General features: G+C 39.6%; 1 protein-coding gene across 1 annotated transcript; it reads right to left on the minus strand.

The window, feature by feature from the left end:
- Positions 1-393: 393 nt before the first annotated feature.
- On the minus strand, positions 394-14187 carry LOC307239391 (phospholipase B1, membrane-associated-like; the record flags this gene model as incomplete). Its single annotated transcript, XM_080012749.1, has 33 exons — positions 394-666; positions 764-838; positions 964-1059; positions 1176-1278; positions 2118-2209; positions 2409-2474; positions 3546-3626; positions 3828-3879; positions 4037-4136; positions 4312-4355; positions 4435-4502; positions 4607-4665; positions 4780-4840; positions 4978-5055; positions 5165-5236; positions 5488-5583; positions 5684-5788; positions 5923-6004; positions 6087-6187; positions 6356-6421; positions 6849-6929; positions 7030-7081; positions 7217-7325; positions 7797-7840; positions 7918-7991; positions 9246-9304; positions 9392-9452; positions 9567-9635; positions 10255-10314; positions 12383-12385; positions 12604-12655; positions 13692-13755; positions 14157-14187. The coding sequence occupies 33 exons, from the start codon at positions 14185-14187 to the stop codon at positions 394-396; spliced, it is 2529 nt and encodes an 842-aa protein (XP_079868875.1).
- Positions 14188-18501: the final 4314 nt, after the last annotated feature.

The following is an 18501-nucleotide window of genomic DNA, read 5'->3' on the forward strand; positions in this document are numbered from 1 at the left end:
TCACTTTTTGGCAGACATCACTTTTTGGCACCTGTCTATTTAGACAATTGTAATGTGACAGAAGAAACATTATGACAACAAAACATTTTATTTTTGATGCAGTAAACACTGTCGGTGCTTTAGTGACACAGGCTCTGATGTCTGATGTGATGAACTGATAAAGTTATTAGACGTGAGGTGCACTCGACACTTTTTGAGCTTTCTGCGCTCGCTGCCCAGGGTGGTTTGTGTTCACATCGATGTCCATCATATCCTCGTCAAATACCTGATGTCGGTGATTCTCTGTAGTCTTTGCGTTGACTCGTTGGGTCCCGTTTCGTCCAAAAATGAGTCTACCGTGCAATTAAAATAAGTTTCCTGCTCGCTTACAGAATCTGTAACGGACCATCTACTCTAATTAGGCCGTGCCGTTGTGGTTTTGAACCCAGTTCCCTTCATCTCCGTCCCAGCCTCCATCTCCCTCCATCCACGTCTCGCCCTTCCACAGAAGAAAAGCCAGGCGACGCCCAGTCCGGTGAGGAGGCCCGCGAAGGTCAGGACCACGGCCGCCCACACGGGCACGTTGCCGGGGCAGGCTGGGGCGATGGGCGAGGCCGTGCTGTGCGGCGTCGTCGTGGTGGGCAAGCTGGGGAAGCTGTTCACTCTCGTGAAGATGTAAGGATGCTCCTAAACGGCGCGAGGGGAAAGATTTTTTTTTTCTCTCTCTCCCCTAAACGTGTCTTGATAAAACAATGAAAAAAAATCGGAATAATGAAATTCTCACCTCAGTGGGACACTTGATGTTGTGTCTATTGTGTGTTAAATTGCTGAATGTCTGCTTGTCACCCACCGGCTCCAACTAATAAACAATACACACAATGTGCCCTTCCTCAGAATTGACTAACATTTAAAATACAAGAAGATTTAACACCCCCCAAAAAATTCTGTCAAATACAGTTGGCTATTCCCCAAAGTCACTCTCACCATGTTATTCCAGAGCGCCCTGGCCATGCCGGCGTTGCCCCGCTCGCTGAAGTGAAAACAGTCCGCAGAAAAGTAGCTGGTGTCAGCTTTTCCCTCCTGAGGACCGAGGCGTGCGTCATCAGCATCAAGGGAAATAAAGTGTTATTGCTTTGTTGTCTGACCTTACCCCATCTCGTCTTATGACGGATGGATGTTCACGCCGGAGGTCTTACAGAGTTCAGGGGAATAAAGGTGTCCCTGAAGAACGGCTGCAGGACGACGGTGAAGTCCTCTTTGCCGTCGTAGCGTCCCCCGTACACCAAATCCGTCGTCCGTCTCTGAAAACAATAACAGCGTCAACAACGGTTTTATTATGGCTTTGGTTAAAAAAAAAAAAAAAAAAAAAAAAAGTCCAAATAACCTTTTTGATTTCAAATTTCACAGAACACTCAAAGATTCATACTGTAAAAGTCATTCTGTTATTGAAAGAGGAAAAAAAAGTTTTGTGTTTTCCACGCATGCCTTAACCCTTACTTTCTAAAAGTTTTCTTTCTCCTTCTTATTTAAGCCTTGTTTTTGCGATTGTTAAGTTTTCAATGTTTCCGAAAAACCTATTTGGCCTTCTATAGTAGGTCTTACGCCATAAGGTTATCAGTTATAGGGAAATCTTTTAAATACTGTATGTCTGCAACTCATTATAACTTTCACAATATATTTCATGTCCTTAAAATCTGGCTAAATCAGATGGAATTGTCATCAGCTCACACAGTGAAGCAGTGTACTGCTTTAATCGCACCTTTCCATAACAGAAGTTTGAATCTGGTTGTGCATCATTTGATATGCTTGACAGCAATGATAAACACTCAAGAATCATATCGACTCACTCGAAATTCCCGATTGATTCTTTTTAACTCAGCCAGCTCTGGTGAATCCTCCCGCAACTCCAAAACGCACGGACAGTTATACCTGAGGGTTTAAAAAAAAATATATAATAATAATAATATATACAGTATCATACTTTAACATATCATATTTTACTGTTTTTACCTGATGTTCATAGTGAACTAAATGTACTCAGTGCCACTGATGCGTTTGGTGATGTATTGAGAATGCATTAATACATACTTCATGCATAATACATAGTTAGAATACACTAGTACATAAGTACAGCCTACTTCTGGAGACTGCACATAAGTCTGGTCCTCTCGATCCTGCGAAACATCTCCATTTCCAGGATCTCCACCACACTAACCAGCGCCCTGGGCACCTGAAATTTAACAATTTAAATGTAACAATTCAACATTTTCAACAATTTGGTGAAATTAGTGAATTTGGATAATAATTGCAGGACAATCCTCTGCAGATGCATCTAATTCGTACCCTTGGTAACACTCATTTAATTCATATAGACGTTTTTAATTTAGACTGTTTAAAATATGTGTTAAATTAAACAGCCCTCATCCTACCTCTGCGTAGAGAATGTCCAAGCTCGTCTTCAAATGATTACTGTAATTATCTGGGGACAGAGAGTCCTAGATTTTGGAGACACAAGGCATAGCAATAGTTACACACATGTGGTAAACAGGGGGTTTGGTCACCCAGCACAGGAGCAAGCAGTGATCTGCCACCACCACCGTCTCACAGCTCCTTCCTTATAGATGTTGCACTTTGATATTATACTTCACAGTAAGAACATTAAAATGTATTTTAGAGAAAAGACAAGAAAAAAGGGGATGGGACGAGAAAGTGGAACGTGAAACAGAGTCATGAAATATGCAGAATATCAAAAGGCGTTAACGGAGAAGACACGTGGACGGGGTCAAGAGGGTCGGGGTGGACTTCCCAGTTCCCTCAGGGTTTGAGGGAAAGAAGGCGTCGCTGTGCGTGTTTGGCTGAGAGGGTGCCTTGTGTTCGGGACGGCTAAAGCGAGAGAACGCATTCGTCCTTGAAGGAATCTCGTCCGTTTTCACTTTACTCTGACACAATAAAACAATTAGTGGAGGGTTTCAGTCACAGTGTCTCCTTATACCAGGAGGATGATATCGTGAGACGGCCCTAATCTACCGGTGACCAGACGTCCCGGTTTGTCCGGGATTGTCCCGGTTTCAAGCTGGGTGTCCCGAGTCCCGACAAATACTGTCTGTCGATGTGTAAAACACTCAAATGTCCCAGGAAGGAAAAAAAAATCCCAGCAATAACATTTATTATTATTAGGAGTTAGGGGTATTAATTTATTAGGGGTATTATTATTATTATAATTGCTACTACTACTACGACTACGACTACTACTACCACTACTACTACTACCACCAATAATAATAATAATAATAATAATAATAATAAAATAATGATAATAAATAGAAAATGATAAATAGATAATAAAAAATAAGTGTTAAAATAATTGGCCCACATGTGCGGTACGCTTAAGGGTCCCGGTTTGGGTAGTTTGAAAACGTGGCCAGGCTACCCTAAACATCCCACGGACTCCAGGAAGCCGAGGAAGTCCGACCACGGTACCGTCCTTGCCGAGCCCAGGGTTTCGGGACAAACTCGGAGGGCCTTGTAAAGCAGGTGTGCTATTCCCACGAGGACGATAAACTCACTCTGTCGTTGCAGTAATTGCACAGGTCATTGTTTCCAATGAAGAGGGTCACCAGCTTCCAGTCGTTCTGGAAATCCACAGCCTACATGTCAGAGAGAGAGAGAGAGAGAGAGAGAGAGAGAGAGAGAGAGAGAGAGAGAGAGAGAGAGAGAGAGAGAGAGAGAGAGAGAGAGAGAGAGAGAGAGAGAGAGATCATTCACGCAGGGCACAACATTTATAAAACAGTGACCAGTAGAGTCATTGAATGTTGCATTTGATGGATATAATAAATGCTCCGCCTCACTGAGTTGTTTTTCATGGAAGCAATAAGCTGTTGGACCTGCGCTGGCACTCCGCTGTGAATAAAGAACCATTTAGGTTTTATGAGCCTACAAAATATAACAACATGCACTGATATTGAAGGTTAACCTCGCAATAGTTAACTGGGTTGTGAGTATGTAATGACAAACCGATTTATAGACCACTAGACGAAACATGTCATTTGGCACTCACGATATTTTATCTGTCGCTACGCCCATGTTGAATCCAGTCCGACTTTTGCCCTTTCCTTCTGACACGCCCTTAATGTTCGCATTGAACCTCCTGAGGATATCTTGACACAGAAACATGACAAACTGATGCATTAAGATGTATGAACAGTTTGGCTTTATCACAATCAATTAAGCAATAAATTACTTTTTGAAAGTCCCGCCGTCTAGTGGCGGTAGTTGGTATTACATTGTTCATTTGTGGTCAAATCTATGAAATACAAAATGAAGCAAACTTACTGGGCAATGTTGTGATGGCGTCAAGAGCTTTATCTCCCCCAATGCTGATGGATGGACAAAAAAATAAATAAATCAACCATTAACATTTTGTTTATTGTTTACATGCTTTTTGTTGGTGCTCGCCTCCATGAAATCCCTCTGTATTCAGTCCTCATGTCCAGGAGATTCCTAGACTTCGCCCCTGTTGCAGCCTGCATCCAGAAAAATAACAAATTCAAAAAATGGCCAAAATGCATACGCCGCCCTCACAAATACAACACACACACACTACTTAAAAAATATTGTCATCATTTACCGTGAATGAATCTCCGAGTGCAGCCACCACGCTGATGTCTCCAGGTCGTAGTCTATGCACTGAGGAAAGATCGACACTGAATCCTGTTTCTACGTGTATATTTCACCATTTCACCACCTACTTCTGCTACTATTTCACCACTGTTAAACTGAAATGAGGCCTTGAGCACTCACCTGAGCTCGGCACAGAGTCAGACGGAGTGGTGTCAGTGCAGGAGAAGTCACTGCCCCAGTTCTAAACAAGGATGGAACACGAAATAATGTGCATCAGTGGATTTTTTGCATATGACATATGCCATAAGCACGGATATGCAGTAAATAAGGGCATACGGAAGGCGAAAGCATGTCTGAATGAAATAAACCAACACCTACTGTATCAGGCGGAGGAGTTGGGGGAGGGCCCGGAAAGGTGTAGTTGCTGTTATAAGCGGTGGTCAAGAAGGGCCTTTCCTGGGAAAAACAGACAACACAAAAAACACAATAATAATAATAAACACAGCCTGTTGGACTTGGTGTATGTGGTAAACAAAAATAACGCTACGATCCTACACTATGTTACCTTGGTGGGGCATTTCAGGTCAATGTCCACTGTGAAGTCTTGAGTGAAAGTCTTGTTTCCCACCGGCTCCAGCTGAGATGTTGTGAGAGAGTCAGAGTCAGGCTTTATTTGCCAAGAATGCTGACACATACACTATAAAAGGAATTTGACTCCCTACACAGCACACAGTTAAATCAGACAAAGGAAAGTGTAAGAAATATTTTGGCGATATATATAATTTACGATGCAGTGATGTAGAGTCATTTCCATCATTTCCAGAAACAGATTCAGCAACATTTCGGATGCTTCCATCTCTTTTTTAAAACAGGAAGAGCCTACAGTACCATGTTGTTCCACAGCCCTCGGGCCATCTGGGTGTGTGCTTTCTGGCTCAGATGGAAACAGTCGGGAGCAAAGTAGGAGCGATCGGGTCGGCCGTCCTTTCAAACCGTAAACACAGGTGGAGCAATGGATTGATGGCAACGTCTGACTTGGACTTTCATCTCATTTCTACGGACACGCGGTAACGGCGAGTCTCACCGGCAGCCAGGGAAGGGACACCTCCCTGAAGAAAGGTTGCAGAACCACGGTGAAGTTGTCTTGGGTGTCATAGCGTCCCGTGTCAACCAGCTCTCTCATGGCAAGCTTTCAGGAGAGACAGATCGGAGGAATTGACACTTGAAAACACCAAAGAGATCCGAATTTGGAGGCTGAAAAAAATACGTCACACGATCAAATGGCGCGGGGAATTTTAAAAACCCTTTATAAAATCGCGCTACCTGGTACGCTCTGCTGAAGTCATGAGCACTTTGAAGTTCGACTGACCCCTCGGTAGGGTTCAGAATGCAAGGGCAGATTAGTCTGGAGAAGGATTTTTTTTTTAAATTGTCAGTCAGTCGTTTCATAACGGATATTTAAGGCTTGGTATGGGTGCGAGACTCACTTCACGAACCAGCTGGGACAGCCGAGACCCGTCTCCTTGTGCAGGTCGCGCAAAGGAATCAAGTGCAGCAGCTCCACGAGGTTCACTATCACACGGGGGACCTGGGTGGTACAGAAGAAAAAAACAGGGCGACAGATTTGGGGGGAGCGGACCTGCACACGTCTCCTCAGAGAATGACACAAAGGGTATATTCAGAAGCCAGAATTTATGGATGAGGACACAAATCCCGTTACCGGTAATGGGTCCAAGGTCAAAATAAATGTCTATACCTCTTTGTGGAGGATATCTAGAGCGTCACGGATACGGCGGACCACGTTACTTGGTGAGAAATAAATCTGTGGATTGCAATGCAAAAAAGGAAATAACAAATAAATAAACAAATAAACAAACGAATAAAAAAACAAATTAATAAACAAAAAACAAATAACTAAATTAACTAAGAGACAAATAAATAAACAAATTAATTAATTTATTTATTAATTGATTAATAAACAAAACTTGCATTGCTTTCAAATGTGTCTTTTTTTAAGGTTATTATAAATGTTTGTATGTTATGTCATCACAGGCATTTTTATTATCACTGCTTTTTAATTGTATAGGGACTCACACCAGCAACATACAACACGATAAAACCTTTATGAATATAACTGTTTTATATTCAAGTTGGGATAAAAAGATAAATAAATAAAAAACAAAAAACAATGCAGAAGTAGTTTTAAATAGAATCATTTTATAAATCTCTACATCAAAAAGGAATCTCACAGTGTCTGTGCAGTAGTCGCAAATGTCGTTGCCCCCGATGAACATGGTTATCACCTTCCAGTCGTTCTCGAAATCAATTCGCTGTCGACAAAATGAGTGTACAGATTATTTGGGTTTATTCGCATGCATATTGTTATTGTTATTGTGATGTATATTGTACTTATGTTTCATTCCACCTTACCGCGTCACTCTTCATTTTGTTCACTACAACCTGCACCTGCGCGACCATGTCGCTGGAAATGACGAGAGCCGAATCAATACAGGTAAAGATGCGGCTGCAGGAAGATAACTCACATTCTTGTTTTTAATACAGCGCTCTGTCCTGAAGATTAGATTGAAAAAAAAAAGTAGGTGAAGTCATAACCGACCCGCTCTTGGCTCCCGGTACAGCCTGGTTCAGGAAGGCCTTGGGACTGTCCTCCACGCTGATCCCCTCTGAGAAGCCGCTCAGGAAGGGGTTAAATTCCCTCATGATGTCTGCACGTCAGGGCCACGGAGATAAGAGGGTTTGTAAAAAATAAATGGAGAGGCCGCAATCGATGAAGAGGAGATTACTCGCTATTCATTTAGAGTGGTGATTACAAAACAATCATAGATATTTAGTAATGATATTGCTTTAATACGCCACTAAACATGCAGAGTTAATGACGCCTTATCGTTCGTAAAGGATTTATATCTGAGCTTCTGTTTGGTCTGTGTTTGTTCATTTGCATAATACACGAGAATAATTTTAATCTAACATGATAACAACCTGCATTTTTAAATTTTCAAAGTTTTCTTTTTTTTTTTTGTTTTCATTTAAGCACAGTGTTAGATGCATAACTTTATGAGAAAAGAAGGAGTATTTATTAGTGGTGCGTGGAATGAAACAATACAACAAAATCTATAAAACAAATGACAGAATAATAAATTCAAAGCCTTTATCAATAACCTAAGAGAGGTACGCACTTGGCAAAGTGGTCACAGTGGTCAGGTTGTTGTCGCCGCCGATGCTGAAACATAAATATGCGGATTGTTGAGTCTATAAAACACCCAAATTGAGCTGCATTTGTACTGTGGACTCTCTCACCTCCATGACAGACCTCTGTACTCGGTGTTCACCAACAGAAGGTTGTTCGTCCTGGCGCCCACGCCGTTGGCCGCCTGCACGGAGGACACCAAGAGGTGAAAATGTAGGAATACAGAGGTGATACACACCAGATACACAGGCATACTGTGCACTTCAGGCTGTGTGAGGCTCCCGCAAAAACAACTTCCATTGTAAATAAATGATAGGTGACGGATTGAAATTCAAGGAAATTCAAGTGCTTTTTGAGCACTATTTTTTCATATTCAAGGACTTCACGCAAAACAAATATAGAACATTTTTAATGTGATCCTTATTAATTAAGGTATAATGTAATCTTAGTTTCATTGTTTATTATTTATATTAGTATATCTATTATATACAGTATATACAGTATACAGTATCTATATATACTAATATTAATCTCATTGTCATTTGCTATTATAAGTGTCTATTTTCCAACCTTTCCCTGGCATTATCTATGTTGTCAGAGCTATTTTATTATTATGTTTTATTATGGCACTTCAGCAGAAAAGGGGCTATTTTCAAGGTATTCCAGTTCTTCAATTTCTGAGGATGGAATTCAAGCACATCAAGCACCTCAACCTGGTAAGACCCCTGAAATTAGCTGTGTGACTGTTTTCTTATTTTGTCATTTATTTCGAGCATCAACACTCAACAGCCACTATCTCACCAGATGTTTTCATATTTATTTACCTACATGAGCGTAGTGTAAGGAAATCACTGAAATCACAGATGAGCCTTGCATGGCCGCCTCCATCAGTGTATGGATCTGTTGTAAGTCACTTCGGACGAAAGGGTCTGGATCAGGGATGTAATGCAATGAGTATGTGTGATGTAAAAAACCTTGCTCTTTCTCTACCATGAAAATAGAACAATTACATGTTAAAAAAAACGATCGCTAACCACTAATAAATACACAAAAGAAAAAAAGTGCAATGGATTTAGGGGGTCTCTGAGGAAAAATGGTTTGGAACTCCTGGTGTATAAATATCAGAAACTCTGCACCTTTGTAAGATCACTGAGATGAGTCCTTGAGAAACTATGAGCCAAACTATTCTTTCAATGCATTATGTCTTTGAACTCTTCCCTCGGCGTGTGCAATAAACCATAAAGCAGGGCGATCATTCTCACACACACACACACACACACACACACACACACACACACACACACACACACACACATACACACACACACACACACACACACACACACACACACACACACGTGTACATTCTTCTGAGCAATTTGTCACAATAAGATTCCAACTTGATCAAACCAGTCAGCTTTTGGTCTCACACACTCACCGTCAAAGAGTCTCCCACCGCGGCCACCACTTTGATATCTCCTGGTCTGAGCTCATGAACTACAGGAGAGGGGAATGCAGTCGTACCAAGTCACTATTAGTAACAAAGCGGTGTTTGTTTTAGAGGGAGCAATAAATCACGCAGACCTGAAGTGGGGATCGTAGGAGACGGGTCGCGATCCACGCAGGGCATCTCAGTGCCAAAAACCTGAAAACAAGCGCATTGGTAGGTTGATACCTGTACGGTGTGAGTCCGGATCAACTCTGGGGTCCAACACACACATCTTTAAAGAGCCCTAAGAAGATTTAAAGAGGGTCTCACGAAAGCGTCGCTGGAAGCCATTTCTGCGGCGGCCGGAGTGTTTTTCTGTGTCCGCATGAAAATGTTTCCCTGGCGCGAGAGAGGAGAGAAGAACGTGTCGACATTTTGACTTAATGCTCCGTTTGATTCATTCGTAAAAAAACGGTTCCACCAGCGGTTAAAGGGGTGTATTGGTGATGCTGGTGTCGCCTGTCATTTATCTTTCAAATGTCATCTCAGCTGAGGCAAACAAGAAGGTAATAACGTACTTTAAACACAGAATTGGTCACCTCTTTCAATATGAATGACCCTAACCCTAACCCTAACACTATACCCTATTATTATTATTATTATTATTATTATTATTATTATTATTATTATTATTATGGTTATTGTTTTTCATTATTTGTATCTTTCTTGGACGGGACCTTTAATCTCGATGTGGTAAAGGTTATTATTATTATTATTATTATTATTATTATTATTATTATTATTATTATTATTATTATTATTATTATTATTATTATTATATCATCACGACTCTTCTTCTATTTATTATTATTATGATTATTCTTATGATTATTGTTATTAATTATTTGTATCTTTCTTGGACAGGACCTTTCATCTCGATGTGGTAAAGGTTGCATGTAGAAGAACTCTATTCTGGAGTGATTGGCAATAGAGATCAACGCCTCGTCCCACATCTCACCTCGGCCGTGCAGGGGAGAGGAATGATGTCATTGTTGGGACCGACCTCGCAGGGCCGGAGCTGGAGGGAGAAGCAGCTTAGTGGTTCAGGGGTTCAGAGGAGGGTCGAGTCACGCAGCCGACACACTCCTCACGCCACCAGACGGCGATAAGATAGAGCTCGCCGCCATGTGTATTCATAAGATAAAGCATACGCAAGTGTCGCCGATAATCTCGTCGAGATAATGACCTAATCTCCCAGCGTTTCTTCTTCTCGCTGCAGTGGTTTATATTATTACATGGTTAAAACATAAACCATCCCCTGGGCTCTCGCCTCCCATTGCCACTTGGCTGTATTTAAGAGTTATTCATGTAGCTGAGGTATTATCAAATCTAAAACAAGAACTTCAAGTGTGTTTCACGTCTCTCTGATATGAACCTACCACGCCTTCATGAAGCTGAAGAGCCAGTTGTTTGAAGACAGACACAGGAATCTCTTGCTGGATAAAAACACAAGCACTGGCTCTTTAATACCCATGTCAGGGGTCTTTTATGGATATATTTGTTATTATTAGATGATAATAACAGGTTTTTTTTTTAAAGGCTGCTGAAATTCTTCCCACTTACTGACTGTGTGGCAGGATCCGTAATAATAGGCGTTGGATGCAACCCGACAGTGAAGTCATCACTTTTGGTAAAGTTGGCCACAGCATGACTTAATAGTTCCTGACAAAGAAGGAAATAGATTATTATTATTATCGACCATCATTGTCACATTATCAACCAAACAGCCACTTCAACATCTGACCATTTAAATTGAATTTGTTTACGTGCAGTGTTTGTATGAGTATGAGTCTCTGTAGTTGGTTCCTGGTGACTCTGCTTTGACAGCAGCTGTGACTGAAAAAAATAACAAATATATAAATATATATAATATATATATATATATATATATATATATATATATATATATATATATATATATATATATATATATATATATATATATACTACTGTATATACACACACTATACACTGTATATGTATAATGTGCATATATATATATACACATCATATATACACATGTATACAAGTCATTTACTCCATGAAAGTAGTGCCATTTGGGTCCACAAAAATGTAATGTATGTAATGTAAAGGAATGTAAATGTAAAGTCTAAATGTTAAGTGACAACCTTTAAGCCTTCAGTGGAGCCCAGTTCAAAAGATGGTAAATGATGATATTATTTATTACTGATCATTTGATGTTTTATAATGTTTGATGGTGTAAAAAGGGTGGATAGATGGCTTGGAGATGTCAAACATAACCTATACACCCTGTCACTGATAATAGAAAAAACGGATTTTAAATAAATTCTTGTGATATTTATGAAATAAAATCGTGTTTACTGCTTATTATCAGCTAATGAATTTAACCCTGGGTATGTTTTTTGAGTGGCGGCCATTTTCAAAGGAAATGTTCCAATGCGTAGTGGATGATAAAAATAAGGCTTTTGTGGCGGGAAAATATGTTTCCTGGGAGGTTTAACATGTATATTAAACGACGAAATGTCAAAATAATAGATTGTTTTATAAACAATTCTGAAAATAGAAAAGCAAAATGGCACCCATATCATGGAATGACTTTGAATTCATGGAATTTATGACATATACAACTGTATGGTGCATTTTAAATCTTTTTAGAATCACACTCACTTTCCATCCAGAGTAGAGGAGCTCCATACCACGATATGTATTAGTGTATGATGCAGCTGCAAAAATTTATTTGACGTCATCAACATTGCCTTAAAGATCATTTTATAGCACAACATTTCAAACAAATATGTGTCTAATTCATTAACAGTAATAATTCACACCACTTAATATTGACCTTTTTCTGCATTATCTGCACAGCGGCCTCCACCTCACGCGCAATAGCTTCAACTGCTCTGTAATCCTGGATTAAAAAACACGCAAAAGAAAGCAGATTTTTCTTTAACCAACGGTGATTTGATCATTATTCACATAATAATTTTAAACTGATGACAATGTATTTAATATGTATCTAATATATATATATATATATATATATATATTGCTTTCTCTATATTTAATCGGTTTGTTTTAAACGGTGAAAGCAGCAAACAACCCACCTGCTGTGAACAGAGACACAGAGGATCTGCTGGAACAAAAAGAAATGCAAACTTCCAGTCTGCCACCTGCCGAAACAAACTTTTTGTAAATTACTTTTTTTTTAATGTACAGTATATTTTTGTCAATTGAAGTATCTAGGTACAGATTTGTTTCAGCTGATGAAAATGAGCATTGCATGGAGTGGATTGTAAAGTGAAGGCTTATTTGGGGCGAGTTGTACCTGATACAAGGAAAGGGAGTGAGACAGGTCCTCAGCCTCTTCCAAGAGATTTCTGCAACAGATGCGGAGAAATGAAATATAAATACACACTACTATTGACTTTCAAATATTTACATGTGTGTATGTATGTGTTACCTGGGCTGTAATTTCCAATCCATGGGTAAAATGTTCACCTTAGGATTGTTTACAGACAGCCACTCTGTATGAAACAAGGAGAATGACAGAGGTTTCTCAAAATGTATTTTCTGAGGCTTTAGAAATCTCAGGGCGAGGAAATGAGACAAATTATTATCCGTATTATGTTGTTATGGTCCCCGAGAATGTTGGAGCACTGATCATAGAGGGGTGAGGGAGCTCCAAATGGATTACACAGAAACTATGGCATATTGATCATATCTGGCCTGGACATTATTGAGAACAACTGCAAGTGTAGTTGCCTCTGATTTAAAAAATGTTCACAAATTATTACAATATATATTAGGTTCTATCTGTTTTCAACAGATTTGATTTACAATGGCTTGTTGTTAAGATTTACTGGGGTGTAATTGGACCAAAGGGAACAATAATGAACGTACTGTCGATATGTTATTACATAATAACTTCATCCATTAATAGCCATTTTAAAAAAGAACCAGCTTCATCGCCCAATGTGCTTCATAAGTAACCGATACGAAGGATCTGAGAAGTATATGTGTTCCCCAGATAACCTTTTATCTTTATGGATCAGAGACAAGGCCATAAAGACGGGTCAGTGACCTGCTCACAAAATGCGGCCGGGAACCGTTTGGAATATTGCCATTCGTAAAAGCAAGCCCCTGTGATGCTCCGAGTCGCACGGAAACAATTTCCTTATACGCGACGTGGAACATCCTCATCGTTTCACGGCCCTGAACGCCAAATGGAATCGGTCCCGCTCTCCGATCCTCCCAACTCACCGGCAACTTCGGCGAGGAGTCGGGACGCCGTGCTCCTGGGGATGGAAAGGGGAGGACGGTTAGAGCGTCGCCGAGCACCGCTGCACCGAGCAGCGGAGTCTCCTCTGATGGAGATAAGATACAGAGAGGGCGCCGGGCGCTCTGGAAGCCCACCTTTCCCACGCCGGTAGCCCCATGGCGGAAAACACGGAGATGTCCCCAGGTCTGAGAGCGTGAACTGAGGGTGAGGAGGACAAGGAGGGCGAGGGGGGTTGAGAATGACTTGATGATGCAGTAACCACTGCACATGTGGATAAGGGGAGTTCCGACATGTTGCTTTTTTCCACTTCAAGCACTGGACCATACCACAAGTAAAATAGTAGATGGACAGACAGACAGACAGACAGACAGACAGACAGATAGATAGATAGATAGATAGATAGATAGATAGATAGATAGATAGATAGATAGATAGATAGATAGATAGATAGATAGATAGATAGATAGATAGATAGATAGATAGATAGATAGATAGATAGATAGATAGATAGATAGATAGATAAAATATGGCAGAATAATGGAAAATTAACCTGAACGTTTAAAATGAAGCAGTATAAACCTGAGGAATTTGAGTCGTACCTGAGATGGCTGTCGATGCGGAAGCAGGCATGTGTCTTTCATTCTGTAACAGACGGACTATGAATACAAATATGAATAATCCAGAGAGAAAGCGGTGACACTGTTTACACAAACACATTGCAATAAGGAACCTGCACAGCAGCAAGTGCAACACAAACCTTGGGGGATGTCTCTAGTGACACTTCATTTGATTGTACGTCACCGATTACAGCGTCTATGGGACATATGAGGGATTCATTTTCCATGGACAAGCATGTACTCACACACACACACACACACACACACACACACACACACATGCACGCACGCACGCGCGCGCACACACACACACACACACACACACACACACACACACACACACACACACACCATATTTACTTTGGAATCAAAAGGTGACAAAAGGTGATCTCCAGACCGTTTCCCCGGGGCTGGGATATTGCCCTATTTTTAAATAAAGCGCTTTTATTGAAAAATAGTACGCTGGTAGCCCTTGAGATAACTTCAAACTTGGGAAATCTGCAATTTAAATCTACAAAGTAAACTGTAAATATTTTTTATTACTGTTTGTTCAGATCCTTGCTTTATTCAAATTCCTTGTACATATATGTTTACTTGGCCCATAAAGCCTGATTCTGTTTCTGATTTCCCCAATTAGTGAATATGGATTGTACTGTGGACATAATTTTCCCATTTGGTGATTTAATAATTTCCAACAACGAGCTCAACATGTTTAAAAAGCAGAAAAAAAAAGCTTTTTAAACAGGTCTGACTCAGGCTGAAGAGGCACAACAAACACTGGAGAGCTCCTCTTATCTGAGCAAGGCATGTTCGTTGCACCTAAAGGTTCTCGACTGTGGCAGAAAAATAAATGGGTGCAATAAATCTTTCCACAGCAATTATGGATGAAACAATGAACAATATTACCTGCGAGACAGGCAGAGGGTCCCAGAATGGCTGCAACCAGGGCACAAAGAGCCATGAATCCTGACATCATCGCCGTGTGTTGAAAGCCTCACCTACACCCTCTGAGAAAGCGGTTGAAGACTCTGTGAGTTTACAGGTGTAAACCAACAAGGCGCCGGGGAGAAAGGTAAATAAATCAAGTACTCTATCGACTTGTACTACTGCTCATCTACTTCACCTCAGGGGTATTTAAAGAGCAGCATTTCAAATAGACACAAAATATGAGAGCTTTATAGTCCTGGGAGAGGAGGAGGAGGAGGAGGAGAGACCTGAAGCACAGGTGTTGCAAACACAAAACCTCATGCAAGTAGAAATCTGAATCTGAAATGCTTGTGTTTTTACTGCTGAAAAATGTTCTGATTTATTTTCCATTTTCCTGCCATATTTTACATTTCTGTTGTGTAAAAGTTAATATTTTAGGTTTATATTGCCTATATCTTATAAATTTGGGGTTTATTTTCCATTATCCTGCCATATTTTATTGTGAACAGTAAACTGTGAGTTTTATTGGATATTTCACTTTTTCCCCAGATATTGACACTTTTCATGTTATTATTATTATTGGTTATTGGTTACTGTTTTTTATGTCAGCTGCTGGGAAATCACAGTTTCCCTTTGGGGATGAATGAAGCATCTATCTATGTATCTGTCTATCTGTCCTAATTGTCAGTCTGTCTGTCTGTCTGTCTGTCTGTCTGTCTATTGTACGACATAATCCCAATGTGATCAAATTCTTTAGGTGGATTTCAAATGTTTTCATTGATTGAAAACCTAGTTTCTTTGTCTTGGTCCTTCTACTGGTTCCTCCACCTTTCTCTTCATCTGTCAGTGTAGTTGTGTTGATTCTTCCAAAGAAAAAACAATAGCAATTTTCAACAAACTTAAATTAAAAAAAGATGAAACTATTGTGTGTAGAATTTCAACTCAGCTTTATCTTGTGCTTTATTTAATAAAAGACAAAAACCGTCATTATGTTTAATAACTTGTAAACATTTAAATCATTCTCATTCATCTGAGCGATTTCCGAATTTCCTAATTCTACCGAACAGAAAGTTATTTACTGCCATGTTTCTTCCCAACAGTTTATTTTTCACTATTTAAGAAATGTATAAGAGATAAAAGACGAATTCAAGTCAAAACCAGGACCACCTCAAACGTATTATTTTTGAGACATTTTTGATTTGTACACGTAGACCTCTTCATCAACATACTGGTACAGAATAACTATCTCTAACGAAGTTATAAAACTCAACTCAGAAATCATCTCCTATCAGAGATGATCCTTGTGAACAGTGTTATCTTGATATCACAGTGATTAAAACAAAGCTGTATAAACTCATAAATGGAAGTGCATTTCAAACAGGTCACTGTCCCCTCTGTACAGCCATTATACTTCATGTTTAATATATTCATTTTTACAATATTTTACATATTGCAATATTATTGTACTTAAAAAAAATAAATTAAAGAAAACATAAAACATAAAAAAACATTTCCCCAATAAAACCAGATAACATCTACTGAACAAGATCAGTTATTGTTCTATGGCACATGAGCACATGATAAACATGTGATGATGTTTTGGAGATTATGTTATAAGATATGACAAGGTTGCCACGGTGACTGCTTTATGGGCTTGACCAAAGATTATGTCTTTAGATGCCCAACCTTTCCTGGATTTATATTGTCAAGGCTATGAACACCGTTTTTATTTGAAAAAGGAGTATTAACTGCCCTGATTATATTTCCTTTGGAACTGAGATGAGAAGCTGTTTATTTTGTGTTTTTATTGTTGACGGTGGTGTTTGTTTTTGTCTTTTTTGTTGGTTCACCAAAAGTTACTCACTGATACAATTAGCTCATCCATTTGGAAGTCATGGGTTTGGTCCAAGCAGTGAGGTAATGAGTGGCCTGCACTGTAAACCATCTAGAGTTAGTGTGCTTTGGAAGCAAACATTCAATTCCACATGTATTACATAGAAATTAAAAAGTGTACACATTTTAATAATGAACTGGAATCTTGTCTTGTATTTCTTCATTGACGTTCAGCCTTCAGAAATGGAGGACCATATCAAGTTTGGTACACTGCGGATGATGATTTGACATGGACACAAAACACCTTTTTCGCTCTGCAATGGCAACACCAAAATAGTAGTTACAGTAATACTACTACTCTGAGACGGTTCCATATGTGACTGTCCCCTCTCTTAAATCAACACACTTGTATCTGTTTGTGTTGAAAATCGGAGGTAAAGGACACGTGTTGTGTTAAGTTGATTATGCAGTTAAGCACTTTTGTGCAAAGGCCATTCAATTGGAACCTCTTAATATACCACTCGTATATTAAGAGGTATATTAAGAGTAATATACCACTTCATTGTTTACGATAAAGTATAAGATTTTAATATATTTGTCATTCCCCACAACAATCATATCAATAGTTATCATTAAAGCTTGTGGCCTAAAGACCTTACAAAAAAAATGAAATTAGACTTTAAATTAGCATTTTAATGACATTTAAATGAGTTTATTAATGACAAACAATGAAATATATTCTCAACTATAGTGATAGTTACCTACATTTTTTATCATCTTCACCTCTCTTCAAACAGAGCATGTGTCACATTTAAATTTATTTTACTCTATTTATACATAAATACTGTATATTAAATGTTAAATATGTTTTAATAACTTGGGATTTTGTCATTAAAAAATAAAGTTAAAAATGCTAGGCTCGGGACATGGCCAAAACAGTGAGGAAAAATAATATTTTCAGAAAGGACAAAAAATATATATTTCAAAGAGTTGTTCCAAAGATGTTAATATGATTTTGGGAACTTAAAATGTACAGAAGAAAAACACACAAAATGCAATTTTAATGCAAAAGCAGTCTTTCTCTCTCAATATCGATAATTGGGCGATATTTTGGAGACCACTGCTTGCTTGCTTTGGTGAGATATTTATTCACAATAAATACTTGAGAAACAATCATTAGTAGTGTGGATTTAATGATTAAGCAGGGGGCTCAGAACGACCCCAACCCCAACCCCAACCCCAAACACAAACCCAACCCTAAAGCCTGACCCTCAGCCTTATCTCCAAATAGTCAATGCATTAAAAACATGAATTCACAATATCAGGTTGGGTTCCAATTGAAAACCCCCCTGAGCTTCCGCCGTCTCAACCGGTCCTTCGAAACATCCGCATGAGGGTCACCCCGCGATGCTGGCCGTTCGGCCGCCTGGTGGAAGTCCCGACGGTGTCCCCGTCGGAGCCGCGGGAGACCGGGTTCATCCTCTGCTGCATCACGGTGTCCTCCGGCTGGGACCTTTACAGGGACCACAAGCTAATACCTGTCAAGCCTCCTGTTTTTTTCCGGGAG

This window comes from Zeus faber (assembly GCF_960531495.2).
Source record: "Zeus faber genome assembly, chromosome: 13".
Classification (NCBI taxonomy): domain Eukaryota; kingdom Metazoa; phylum Chordata; class Actinopteri; order Zeiformes; family Zeidae; genus Zeus; species Zeus faber.